Source organism: Camellia sinensis, chromosome 11, assembly GCF_055761805.1.
Source record: "Camellia sinensis isolate YWXY chromosome 11, ASM5576180v1, whole genome shotgun sequence".
Taxonomy (NCBI): Eukaryota; Viridiplantae; Streptophyta; class Magnoliopsida; order Ericales; family Theaceae; genus Camellia; species Camellia sinensis.
This window is the reverse complement of record NC_138971.1, coordinates 138,865,411-138,879,649: the sequence shown is the minus strand read 5'-3', so window position 1 is coordinate 138,879,649 and position 14,239 is coordinate 138,865,411. Positions and strand designations below refer to the sequence as shown.

Genomic DNA, 14,239 nt, shown 5'->3' with positions numbered 1-14,239 from the left:
AAAAATTAACTTTTAACTTTTACTAAAAATCTAAAAAAGTGGCTAAAAGCCGAATTCCTGTAACACCCCAATGTTACAAATATCACGTTTATGACTGTCTTTTTCACAAAGCGATGACCCTATAACAGAACAGTGAAAAATATAATAAAAAAGTAGTTTCGATTTTTTTTTCGATAAATAATTCATAAGGTACCAACTCTAATGTCAAATTTTTAGAAGTATTTTCCGTACTTTTCCATTCTCTCCGACCATTGTTTTCCAACCAAACGAGAGTAAAGAATCAAATTTTTTTCTCTCCTCACTTGTTTTTTCTTCTTCCATTGTGCCTTGGTTTATTTTCCCACTTTCTCTCCTACCAAACAAAGCATCTACAGATGCATGTGAGCAACATGGTTATAAATATTGTCATACAAATTAACTTAATAATTTCTTAATTTGAATCTAACAACAAATTTATAAGACGATAATTATGCATTAAATTTTTTTGATTTTAGGTTTCTATAGAATTTATTATATTTTGTGAGTTAGTAGGTTTTTATTATTTTTTGGTAGAAGGAACTTATATTAAATTAAATTGAATTTTTTATTTTTTGGTAATAAATTAAATTGAATTAGATAGTACAATATCTAGTATGGGGCATCCAACCCGCGGAGCCAAGTACCTGCTACGGGTTAATTTTGATATTATTTTCATTATTTAAACTGTTTATTTTATAAGATTTGCTGAGAGAATCATTCATATAAAAAATCAAATTGATTAGAAATCAATAATCATATATTAGAAAAAAATTGTCTTTAAAAATAGACAGCAAATGTGATTTTGAAAATAGGATATTTATTTTTTCTAGATAAATGTAATTTGATCATGTGACTTCAATACCTAATTAATCTAATTTTTTATGTACATGATTTAATCAACAAATCTAATAAGATGAATGGTTCAAATAATAAAAATAAAACTTTGGGTAAGCCCCAAACGGCATAGCAAGCAGTCTCTTGTTGTGAACAAAGCAAGTATCCCTCATGCACTCCACACTAGTTTCTAGTTAATTGGTAATCTTTCTTTCTTTCTTTCTTTTTTTTTGTTAAGCTCTTATACATTATTTATAAATATACGTGCCATAAAAATGTATAATTTATTTTAAATTTTATTAATTAATTTTGTTAAAATATTCATTAACAAAACCCTTTAAAAAAAAAGAAAAAAGAAGATCTTTAAGTATTAAAAAAAAAAAAAATCATTTCAAACTTCTTTGGCATGCCATTCAAATAGTACTACTTTGGCATGCCAATAGTTTGCCAATAATGAAGTCATAAATTGAAAGGAGGTAACAACACTCATTAGGCTTCGGTGCCGAATTAGGATCCTCTCCTTACTCTCTCTCCTTATCTCTCTACTTGCAATGGTAGAGATGCACTCTAAGATAATCCAACGGTTTAGATCTGACTTGTTTAATAACTTTATTTTTTAAAATAGTTAGATCTAAACTGTTGAATTATCTTAAAATACAATTCCACCACTGTAAGTACAGAGATAAGGACAAAGAGTAAGGGAAGAGTCTACACTCTTCGGTGCCACCTGCTTCGGCTTTTTCAGTACAAGTTAGTAATGAAATTTAGGTGAGCAATCCATTGAAGTTGTTATAATATAAAAAAATAAAATAAATAATATGACTTAAAAAATTAAAAAATTAACTTTTAGTCAAATTTCAAAACAGGTCAATGAAAGACAATAAAGAGAGAGAAAAGGTAAATTTTAGGGCTGAGCAAGGAATCCGTGAAATCCGTAATCCGATCCAGTCCAGTCCAATCCGATAGGTTTGGATTGGTTTTTTGAATCCGTGGTTCGGTTCCGGATTGAATAATTAAAAATCCGTAGTTCACGGATTTGTTCCGGATTGAATCCCACGGTTCCAGATTGGAACCGATCCGGACCGTATACAAATAGTCTATATTTTTATTATACATCCTCCCCCATAGTATCTTTTCTTATTCTATGTAAAATCTAAACTCAAACCTAAAATCGTATAATATCTTCTTTTATTACTTTTGTTTGTTAGTTTTAAGTTTTAATTTGCAATGGTCTAAATACTTATGGTGAAACCAGTTTTCTTATGGTTGTTTAAATTCTAGAACAGTATGTCGTTATTATAGAAAAACATGTTGCTATTATGGAACTAATATAGCGCTATGTTTATATTTTTATGAAATTCAAGTGTTATATATATATTTTTGTTATTTAATTATGTGAATCCGTGGTCCTAAACCGATCCAATCCGTATTTAAATGGATTGGTTCGGATTGGTTCCATGACTTGAACGGATTGGATTGGTTCCAATTTTTTAGGAACCGTAAATAACGGATTGGTCCTGGTTTTATTCCAATCCGGTCCAATCCGGACCATGCTCACCCCTAGTAAATTTTAGTTGAGCAATCATGCGAAGTTATAGTCCCAATCAACGGAAGAGAATGAAGTGAGAGAGTGAGAGAGTGAGAGATTGGTACTGTTTAATTTTTGGTGAGCAATCCTTTCAAGTTATAGTCCATAATATTTGAAGTTAAAGTCCCAACTAATGGAAGAAATGGAGTGAGAGAGAGAGATTTGTTTTGTTCAATTTTTGGTGAGCAATCCTTTCAAGTTGTGGTCCATAACAATGGAAGATAATGGAGAGTGAGAGAGAAGAAATTGATCAAACATGTTATTTTCATAAAAACTAATACTATATATATTCAGAAAAAATATTGGAAAAATTATTCAGAATTTAAAATTTAAAATCAAGGTTTATTCATGATATAACCTTTTAACAAGAAATTTAAATATATATTTTTTAAATTTAAAATTTTAAATGATTTTCTTATTACTTTTCTTGGTACATAGACTTGGCTTCCATCAATTTAGTGATATTATCACTTTGTTACGTGATTGGTGAGCAAAAAATTAAAAGCTCCAAGGAATTTATTCGAGACCCACTAATAAATAAATGAAATATGAAAATGCATTTTCATTCTAAAAATGAGTGTGTGGTGTAAATTTAAAATTAATTAGATGTATGTCAAATTCACAATAAATGTAAATTATTAATATTTTTTTTTAATAATTTTTTGAGTAATTATCTTCAATATGTAATATGTAATAGTATTGTTGTAAATGAAAGTCAACATCTTGGTGGAATGACTAGTTTTAGACCACTTCAGTGATGGTGATGACTAATAAATACATTATCTATAGACGCTTTGGATGAGTTCATTTTTGGTCACTTCAGTGATGGTGATACTAATAAATACATATTATCTATAGACTCTTTTGGATGAGTTCATTTTTGGTCACTTCAGTGATAGTGATACTAATAGATACATTATTATCTATAGACCCTTTTGGATGAGTTCATTTTTGGTGGTTCGGACTACTTTGTCAATCATAGTCTTAGGAAACTATAATTAGTTAAATTAATAACAAAAATTTAAAAACCAGTCAAACACACAAGGTGAGATTTACATTCACCTTTATTGTTAGAGAGTTGTGAAATTCGTATATCACTTAATTAAAATCTATCATATTAAAAATTGAAAAAGTAAAATTTTAAATCTCATCCAAATTTAATCAAATCAAATATGTAATGTAATGGTTTCAAATTGTGACAAAGTAAAATTTTAGATCTCAATCAAAATTCTAGTATCATTTATTTTAGTATCATTAATTTTTTATATAGTATTTTCCTTATTATTTTTAGAGTAATTTACCTAAAAGTCCTATTTATCAATGTTATTATAGCTCAGGTCCTATTTAAAATTTTTTTGAACTAATAAGTCATATTTGGTAAAACTGAGAATATTATCAGTTTTTTTTTTATTTTTAAAATTAAAAATATTATCAATTTTGCATAGTAATATTTTAGATAATTGTTTCACTAACTGATAAAAAAATAGAGGATGAGATTACATATTTTTGTCTTTCTACTTATTGATTTGATTCAATTATCTAATAAAATCGAAAACAATATCAATTTTTTTCAGTTTTAAAACTGAGAATACAAGTCACTAGTTTTGGTAGGAAGTGCACGAAATTATAAGTTGATTACACATCGGGTTACTTTTTAAAAAAATTAAATTAAATTAACGAAAAATTTTATACATATTAATAATTAAATTTATAATTTTTTGAATTCATTTGTAAATATTTCATGAAAACTCCATCTGTGTGTAAATTTTGCTAATAATAATACTATATAATTCAATAAATTTTATAAATTATCATATTCATATGATTTGTATCAACCATATTATTTAAATAAATACTCTTTACTTATTAATTTATATAATATTTCAAAAAAAAATTAAAAAATAGGCGAAGAGGCACTACAACATATAAAAGTTTTAGAAACCACAAAATTGGTTTCTAAAAGTGAAAATTTTGTTGCAAAAGACATTTAAAGATCAATTTCTATCGTCGTGAGGATAGTCACTAAAATGTCGTCCCGAAAAGTCAAAAACAAGGCTTTCAGGGATAAAATTTTTAAAATATTACTCCCTCCGTCCCAAAATAATGGTCCATTTTGGGGAATCCAACTTTTTTTGGTAGTACAATTATTGTACTTTTAAAAAGTTGGTTTTCCAAAATTACCCTTTGCTAGTACACTTTTTTGAGAATATCAATGTCATAATTGTACTTTTTATATTATTTATGAATTTAAAAGAAGGGCAAAATGGGAAATTTATATTATTTTTGTACTTGATTTTTGAAAAGGAACTAATATTTTGGGACAATGAAAAATGGAATAAGGGACTAATATTATGGGACGGAGGGAGTACTAACAAATAGACTTTTAGGGACAAAATAATTTAGTCTCAAAAAGATTTATTTTTTGAGACAAAAAATTTGGTCTGAAAATGATAATAATTCAACACTAATGTCTAATTTTTGTTACTAAAAATATAATAACAATTCTTTTTATAACAAAAATATTTAATCCTTAAAAAATAATTTTATCCCTAAATTTTAATTTCTAAGACTTTAATTTTTTTTAGTGAGATCATAATAAATGCTTGGATCAACTTTGAAATTTATTTAATCATTAATTTTAAAGTTTCAAAGTTAATTGGGACGTGGTCAAACTGATCCAATCACTTGGTAGGATGGCAACACTTTGACCTTTACTTAAACCAACTTCATGTGACCTTGGGTGCCCCCGGATTAGGGATGGCAATTTAAACTTGATTTGACGGGGACTCGATCTTTCGATTCTGATTTGAGTTATTTTTTCTCAAAAAATAACCCTAACGGAGAGGGGACGATATTCAAAAATTAATCCACAATCAGTTTCGGGTCGGGGACGGGAATAAGTGTTTCAGCCCCGTACCAGGCCCCGTCCCCGTCTCCGTCCCCCGGTCCCGTTTTTCCGATGTAATATTACTATTATACCCCCATATATATATATATATATATATAAGCACACCCTAAAACACACACAACCTGTGTGAGTTATACCGCCCCCTCTCTCTCTCTCTCTCTCTCTCTCTCTCTCTTTTTCTCTCTCCCTGCGCCGATCTCCCTCATTTCCCTGCCGATCTCCCTTCTCCTCTCTCTCTCCCGGCCGATCTTCCTCCTCTACCCGCCAATCTCTCTTCGATCTCCCGCCTCCTCTTCCTCAGTTCGACCGCCGATCGAGTCCCCCTCTCCTCTCCAAACTCTACCGCAAGCACAACCCTAAGAGGCTGGCCACGGCGGCTCTATTGGGGCTAATGAGGAAGAGATGATTCGGCTGCCATTGTTGACACTCTTGTGTGCTTGTTCTTGAGCCCTCTCTCTCTGTGTGAATGTTTCAGATTGTTTATTTTATTTTATTTTGAATGTTTCAGATTTTTTATTTTTTACATCTGAGCTCCGATCTGTTCAATTTGTTGAATATATATGTTAAATTTGATGTATGGGTGTGTTGTTGTTGATGATGATGAACAAATATGCTCAGATGATCTGTTTTTGAATATCTGTTGTTGAATCTGAGTAAGATGTGTTGTTGAATATCTATATATATATATATATATATTTTTTTTTTTGACTGGGGAATCTTCGGGATTGGGGAAACTCGATCCCCGTTAGGGGTGAGGGGTGGGGGCGGTAATAGGCTCCCCGTCGGGGATCGGGGCTGGGGACGGGGAATGTGATTCCCGGCCCCGCCCCGGCCCGTTGCCATTCCTACCCCAAACTTGGGGTTTTGACAGCAACCTAGTGTGCCTCTTTATAAGAGTTCATCTTGAATATTTTTCGATAATATAAATCGTTGATATTGAAGGGTTTGTTAAGAATATTATTTATATAAAAAATTAAATTAATTAGATATTTATAATTTCACAATTAGGTCTTAATTATTTTTAAAAATTTATTAAAATTATGTTAACCGTTAATTTTTATCAAAATAAATGTGCTTTGGTTATAAAGCGGCAGATATTCAATCAACTTTATTTTATACATGGATAATTTACTTAACAAATCTTATAATATGAATAATTTAAATTACTAAAAGAGATACAGGACGATACTTCACAAAAAAAAAATACAGTAGCCTGCCGTACCCAAATGCAGAGCAGGATCCCACATTCCCCCCCCCCCCCCAACAACACATAGACATTGGCCGTAGAGCACCTTTTTAAGCCAATCCAATCCAATAATAGAGGTTAAATGTTTGGGTGACACTGTAGGAAATTTAAGTTTTCGCGGCGTTTTAAAAACGTCGCTAAAAGCTTAAAAAACGCCATAAAAAGTCAAATCGACGTTTAAAATTTTTGCCGCTAATACGGCCGCCGCAATAGCTTTACGACGTTTTAAAAACGTCGCTAAAAATATAAGACGGCATTTTTTAAAACGTCGCTAAATCTTTGACATCAACTTCCACTTCCGTCACAAATTAACGTGTGACGTCATGATGATGTCATTTAGTGGCGTTTTTGAAAAAACGCCACCTTTTTTTTTAATTATTATTATTATTATTATTATTATTATTATTATTATTATTATTATATACATAGCATAAGCCAAAGAATTTAACTAAAGAAGGTGGCTTGAAAATTGAACTACGAACACAAATGGCTCAAATTCACATATCACCATGCATCAAGCTAATCAGAATTTTTATACATCCAATATATTGTAATCAACCCATCATAAAACATTATACAAAGTTAGGGGAAAATACATTAAAGTATTCAACTCATCTATGAACCAAATTAATTGCACATTTCATGAGATTTTTACTACACAAAATCTATGTACTCTTCAATCCACACAAAATATACTCTTCAATCCACATGTTTGTTGGCGTCAAACTTCTCGCAGAGCTCATATGCCTGAAACAATCAACCATCATTGACTAAATTAGACATGGAATATATCCAAAAAAAACACTGTTAGGGCTAATGAAATCAGAGAGAAACAATGAACTGGAAGAAAAAGACACGAAAGAGCAAAGATACCAAAACTAAATATATGAATGAGCTTCTCTTTGTGTGTGTTCATCCCAACAAGAACAGTTGAATCGGAATTGACATCATCAACCGTAGCTTCAATTGCTGGCTTTGCTGATTGTCTAATAACAGAATTGAAGGTGTACAGAGCTCCAATATTTACTACATTTGGCTTTCAGGAAGAAACACTAGCATTTCCAGTCCTAGCCATGACTTTCATGGGCACCCACAGACAAAATAACACCACCATCAATGTTCTCCTAATGAATATACCAATCTCCATTTCTATGCAAGCCAGCAATTGCCTAAATTGATTATTCAGCAATTTCAGGTTAGCATTGTTTCATGAAAGTTTGAAAAAATCAAACACCTGTTAACAGATGCAACAAGCAAGTGAAGCTTACAATACAAAGCTTGAAGATATAGGATCAAGATTACCAAACAAAGTGGGTCCCAAAACTCTCAGAACCCACGTTCTCAAAAAAAAAAAAAAAATGTGATATCAAAATAAAATATATTGTGTGAGCTCAATTGTAGCCTTCTGACTAAATGTCCAAACAGTACGATCAACTGCATTGCTGGGAGCTGATGTTAAGTCCTGAGAAAGAGAGAGAGAGAGAGAGAGATGTCAAGTTAATTGTTTTTAAGTGAATTCACTACAAATCACCAAAAGGAGGAGCCCATGTACGTGTACTAGTTAAAAAGACAAAAGGTGTACCATCCTAGAAAGAGCTAATATCCCAAGTTATCAACAATGTCCCTAATGCTGTGGATCAATTACACAGTTGTCTTCCACTCCATCCAAGTGTTCATCCCTCTTTGTAGAGGGGCAGAGCACCAATCAACTATCTCCTCCTTGTAACAAGGTTTAAAAAGAACATCAACGAACATATGGCAGAAACAGAAAAAAAAAATTAGAATCTCATGGTTTTAGAAGATAGAAATAGAAAGAAAAAAAAATATTACAAAAGTAATGCAGAAGACTTTACCTCATAGCCCATAAAATACAAGCTAAATTTCATTTCTGGAAAATCCAACCTCTTAAGTAACCTGTAATATGCAACGAAGAAATTCATATCAAAATTCAATTTCATAGACTGTAGATTTACTCCTAACTTTCCTTTGTTATGAGCAATAAGAAACTATTATAAAAGAAAATGGATACAAGGCAACTAAAAGAATTCCTTGGCGCCCTCCAAATTTTTAAATATACTTCTCTAAGGTTCTTGTGATTGATAACAAACTTAGAAGTGCCTTTGCAGGATGCTTGTGCAACCTTACCTTAGAGCATCTCCAATGGATGGCTATATCAGCTGCCAAAGCCATAATATAGCAGCTTGGACAATCGTGGCTTCTCCAATGGCATGCTATACCAGCTGCCAAATTTGGCAACTGCCAAATCAAGTGCCAAACTTGGCAACTACTTTGGCAGCTGCCAAATCTGCCAAGTCACCCAAAATTAACTGTTTTCTCTCTTCCTTCCTTCCCTCCTTCCCTTTCGGTTGGGATTTTCTAGATTTATCAATATTCATGAATGAACAAGAATGAACAAATTCATCAATATTCACTAATTTTATTCATCAATATTCATCAAATTCATCAATATTCAACAAGAATGAACAAGAATTCATCAATATTCCAGAATTCATCAATATTCATCAAATTCATCAAATTCATACCAAAAACAAATTTAAAAAGATTTCATCAAATTCATCTTCATTTGTTAAAATATATACGAATTTTTATATGAATTTTTTGTGCTATCTGGGAATATTTTTTTTGCTACGAATTCATCAATTTTTTATACGAATTCATGAATTTTTTTTATACGAATTCATCAATTTTTTTTGCTACGAATTTCATCAAATTCATCAAAATATTTTTTTTGCTGCAAATTTTCAGGAGATCGGGGCTGAAAATAATCCAAGAGCAGCGTAGAAGGAGGGTTGAAGGAGCAAGATTAATGAGAGGTAATCTCAAATAATCCAAGAAAAATACCTGATCCGAGGGTTGAAGTTCACTGATCTGAAAAAAATCTTCACTGATCCGAGGGTTGAAAAGGGTTGGAAGTTCATCTTCATTGATCTAAAGCTGATCCGAAGTTCATTCGAAGGTCTCTCCCTCTGATCTTCACTCATCCGAAGCTCTAATCTTCCCTCTGACCTTCCCTCTTCCCTCTGATCTTCACTCATCTGAAGCTCTCTTTCTCTCTCTCTCTCTCTCTCTCTCTCAAGTTTCGAAGCTCTCTGTCTCTCTCAAGAGTGGATCTGGAAATTTCCTAAAGTTGATTGAACTTGGGTTTACTTTATTCATGAGTGGATTACTTTATTCATTAAAAAAATAAAAATTAAATAAAAGCATAATTGAAACATATATCTACAACGGCTATAAAAAAAAGGATTAACACAAACCGGCTATAAAAATAAAACAGCTCTTTTTTATGTTAAAATGGCTCTTTTTTTTTCTATAAATACAAACATTTTGTGCTCTCTTTTTACTCAATTTCATTTCACAACAAATTTTCTAAATTACATTTTTATTTTTATTTATATTTTCTTTACACAATCGGTATGGAAGGTTCATCAAAAATAAAGAGAGGAAAATCATTCACCATTACTGAAGATATGGCACTTTGTAAAGCTTGGTGTCACATTTCTGAAGATCCAATTGTTGGTAATTCACAATCTTATATTCACTTTTCGGGGAGAGTTTATGAAAATTATTGCTCCCTTCAGAATGATCAGTAAAGAACACAAGTTTCTATCCAATCTCGATGGGGTACAATCATGAAATGTTCTAACAAATTTCGTGGATGTTTAGCGCAAGTCGAAAATCTACACCCAAGTGGGATGTCTCAAGTTGATTTAGTAAGATTTCATCTTCATTTATTACGTTAGTTTTTATTTTATTTTATTTCGTCTCATAAAAAAATTAAATAATTACTTAATTCAAAATTGATACATATTTTATTTTATCTAGTAAGATTTCATATTTTATTTTATTTTATTGATACTTACTTAATTCAATATTGATACAGATGTTTCAAGCAAAACTTTTATACCATCAAGATGAAAAGAAACATTTTGCTTTTGAACATTGTTGGTCAATCTTGCAAAACAATATCAGGTGGCAAGATGTAACTCCTACGAATACGGTGAAGTTAAGGATACATACACCATTTTTCCCTGATTCAGCCCCCGATTCCCCTATGGATAATTGCATTTCTTTTGAAGATGACACTAGTCCAAGTGTTGGTAACAATCCAACTGTTGGTGAGGGTAGTGTCTCTGCAAGGGGTAAAAGGCCGATGGGTAGGAAATCTGCAAAAGAATTATTTCGAAAAAATCAAGTCGTTCAAGCTGAAGTTCAAAATATGAGCACACAATTGGACACATTTAACCAATACCTTGCTGAGAAGGAAAAGAAAAAAGATGAAAGAGAAGAAAAAATGATTCAAGCAATGCAGGAGATAAAAGAACTTGAGATGAAAAAACATGACTTCGAGATCAGAAGACAAGAACATGAGATGAAAAAACATGACTTTGAGATCAGAAGACAAGAACATGAGATAAGAAAGGAAGAACACCAAATAATGACTGCGGACATTTCTCATTTGGACCCTCAGATGAAAGCGTATTACACAATGCGAAAAAATGAGATTTTCGCCAAGTGGTCCTCAAATGTGAGCAGCCCAAATTTTTATTTCCCCTACCTCCTGATGAATAATTACGGGATAAATGTTAGTCTTTATTTTTTGCAATATCATTTATTTTTTGATGTAATTGTTAGTCTTTTTTGCAATATCATTTATTTCATGTTGTTTTAAGAAACATTTTTGAGTATTTTGTACTTCACAATGTAAAAAAAGACATTAACTGACATTAAAAGACATTGTAAAATAAAAAGACATTAAATGAAGAACATTTTATTGGAATAAAAAGATATTAAAAGACATTTTTTATTTTTTATGTGTAGTTAAAAAAATTTATTAAATATGTAGTGATATGTTTTTTGGTGGGGTGAATTAATCAAACAATTTTTTTTTTCCAATTTTTCATTTTTTTTTTATTTTTTATATTTGTCTAGTTGGGAATAATATAAATATATAATTTTTTTTAACAAACAAATAAAAAAATGTCACAAAAGACAAAAAATAAATAAAAATAAAATTACAAAAAATCTATATCCAAACAACACCTACAAAATTGGAGGGAAAGTTGGTTGAGATTTGTCAAAAATAGCAAATGACCATTGGAGCACTATTGCTATAATTTGGCAAAATAACACTATTCATTGCCAAATTATAGCAATAGCAACCCCAATATAGCAACAACCATTGGAGATGCTCTTAGGGGTTAATTCATGCCTGCTTTGAGCGAAAACCTTGCAGCCAAATAGGTCTTCAAATCTGGAACTGCCTCAATGGCCTTTATCAAAGCCCAAAATCAGCTACTAGCTTTAACCAAGTATAATATGCACCCGATTGTATAAGAGCCCAAGCAATTATACATGACAACTAACTATAGCTTCATCTTCTTTTCTTTTTCCATTTTTTTTTAATAACATTCATATACTCTAAAAAGGCCAGGAAAAAATGAATGAATCTGTGTCAAAGATTATGGCTTACCCCATCATGAAGGTATTCTAATGCCCTTGCTACATCTACAGCTATTTGAATCCTCAAATCCCAACTCAATGGTTCAAGCTTTTCATTTGAACATCCAAATACTGGATATAAAAAAATATATATATACAAAAAGAATATATGACAGAACACTGAAAATGCACACAGATTCTATCTTCTCTCAGTGGGCTGTTACATTGCTGGTTTGATTTTAGTATATCATATGGCTAAACATGCTATGTTCTTTCAGATAACATATATAAATCTACTGATGATTAATTAACTCATTTCCAATGACTAGTCAGTCATTCAAGAAGCAAAGTTTTTGAACTGGATTTAAACTCAAACCAGAAAGTATGTCAGTCCACAGATACACTGGGAAAATAAACAGACAACTGGGAGAAAGAGCATAGCAATGGTATAAAAACTCTTGCAAAAAAAAAAAGGTAAACTAATACAGGGGAACATGAGAGCCTACAGACATCACCAACTATGAACTACCATTTTTCAGATAAACTAACACGAAAAACTAATACAAATTTACAACTTTGTTCTAGAGGTCTGTTCCTTTAACCTAAAAAATGCAAATAAACATAATCACACAGGTCATGACGAACTTTTTCAAGGGAAGTCAAAGCACATCCAATGCTGTTGCAGATGAAGTTGTAAATGATTCCAAAAGCTAGCAATGCAACAGGTTGAATAAAACCACAATAACATGCCCAACCGCCACATTCCTTTATACTAGTACAAAGTATTCTTCATTATTATGGTATGCCCTTTTTCCTGTAGTGACAACCTAATTAAAATGCATGTAAAACACCCATAACTATATGAATCCCAGAGAAATATAAGACACAAACCCAACAAGATCATCCAAATGAAAACATCCATATGGGCCCTACCAATGGACCATTGTCTCACCATTGGTATCACATTATAGAATAGCATGATCATCACAAATTATATAAACTTGTTTTTTCTTTTTTTTAAACTAAAGAATGAAAAAATTACAGAGTTAATCAGCAGATTTGACAATGAGAAAGTAGAGAATAAAAAAGGTACCTGAGATAAGAGCAAGAGAGATCAGCTAAAACAGATCGATTTTGGATTTTGAATTTTGAATTTTGGATCTGCGATTTGATGAAGAACAAATCGATTTTGATGAAGAACAGAAACACAGACACTAGCAGTCTGAACAAGTTAAAAACCAAAATAATTTTTTTTTTAAAAAAAAACTACAAACACAAACACTCTAAATAACAAAATCAAAGATGATAATCCAATATTGTTTAGTTTTTTTGTGTGTGTGGAAATGAATTTAGTGCATATAAATGTGTGTATATATAGGTAAGTAGATAACATAGATAGATTCAAATAGAGAAGTAGGTGAAGGTGAATTGAGATGAATTAGACGAAGAGAAATAGAGAAGCGAACTAGTGATGAGGACATGAGATCTGCAGTGCTTGCAGTAATAGACAAAGAGATCGGAGTCTGGACCGTCTGGTGCCCGTCCTCACTCGAGTAGCTTCGAGATCGATGAAGAACAGAGATCGTTGCAATTGATGAAGAACAGCTAGAGCAAACTGCTGCGATTGAGTTCTGTGTGTTTGAGCTTCAAATTGAGAGTTGTTGAGCTTCGATCAACATTGATAAAGAACATACAATGCAAAATCTCAATTGATCGAGCGAGCAAGAGAGAGAGTCTGTGTGTTTGAGCTTCAAATCGAGGGTTTTGGAAGAGAGAGAGAGAGAGTGTTTGAGCTTCAAATCGGGGTTGTGGAAGAGGCAGAGAAAATGAGAGACGGAGTCCAGGATGGTGTTAATAAATTGACCCAACACGACATCGTTTAACGGAGATCAAAGACAACGTTTTTAAAACGCTGTGTTTAATGAATCTATAATGGCGTTTCCATAAACGCCACAAAACAAACGTTGCAATATGCCCTTTTTTTAGTAGTGTGATTTCAACTGTGCTTCAATTTTTGTTACAAATCCATATAAATTAACCATCCCCAAAAATATTTATAGTTCAAAATCTAAATACAACACGTCTCTTGAAGTTAATATTAGGATTATGTTTGAATCTCAAATTTGGTGAGACAAAAACAGAAAAAAGAAAAAGAGATTTAAAATGCCTTTACAAGTTTGGTTGC

The 14,239-nt window shown here is 31.6% G+C and overlaps 1 protein-coding gene across 2 annotated transcripts; it reads right to left on the bottom strand.

Moving 5' to 3' along the window:
• Positions 1 to 7,114: 7,114 nt before the first annotated feature.
• On the bottom strand, positions 7,115 to 13,882 carry LOC114295335 (uncharacterized). 2 transcript variants are annotated; one of them, XR_014344662.1, is made up of 8 exons: positions 12,086 to 12,527; positions 10,633 to 10,778; positions 9,457 to 9,736; positions 8,740 to 8,970; positions 8,448 to 8,508; positions 8,177 to 8,313; positions 7,468 to 8,056; positions 7,115 to 7,341 (listed from the first exon to the last, which is right to left on the bottom strand). XR_014344662.1 is itself a non-coding variant. In XM_082895718.1 (7 exons), the coding sequence occupies exons 3-5, from the start codon at positions 9,648 to 9,650 to the stop codon at positions 8,236 to 8,238; spliced, it is 333 nt and encodes a 110-aa protein (XP_082751844.1). In that variant the 5' UTR covers positions 9,651 to 9,736; positions 10,633 to 10,778; positions 12,086 to 13,882; the 3' UTR covers positions 7,115 to 7,341; positions 7,468 to 8,056; positions 8,177 to 8,235. The 2 variants fall into 2 exon arrangements, 1 of the variants encoding a protein (XP_082751844.1); XM_082895718.1 differs by lacking the exon at positions 8,740 to 8,970 and having other exon boundaries at positions 12,086 to 13,882.
• Between the last annotated feature and the right edge of the window lie 357 nt (positions 13,883 to 14,239).

Coding starts and splice junctions, on each gene's coding strand:
- LOC114295335 (XM_082895718.1), bottom strand. CDS start 9,650: ATGAGTGAAGATCAGAGGGAAGAGGGAAGGTCAGAGGGAAGATTAGAG. Junction 8,509..9,456: donor AACTTCAACCCTCGGATCAG/GTATTTTTCTTG, acceptor TGCATATTACAG/GTTACTTAAGAGGTTGGATT. Junction 8,314..8,447: donor TGTATTTTATGGGCTATGAG/GTAAAGTCTTCT, acceptor CCTTGTTACAAG/GAGGAGATAGTTGATTGGTG.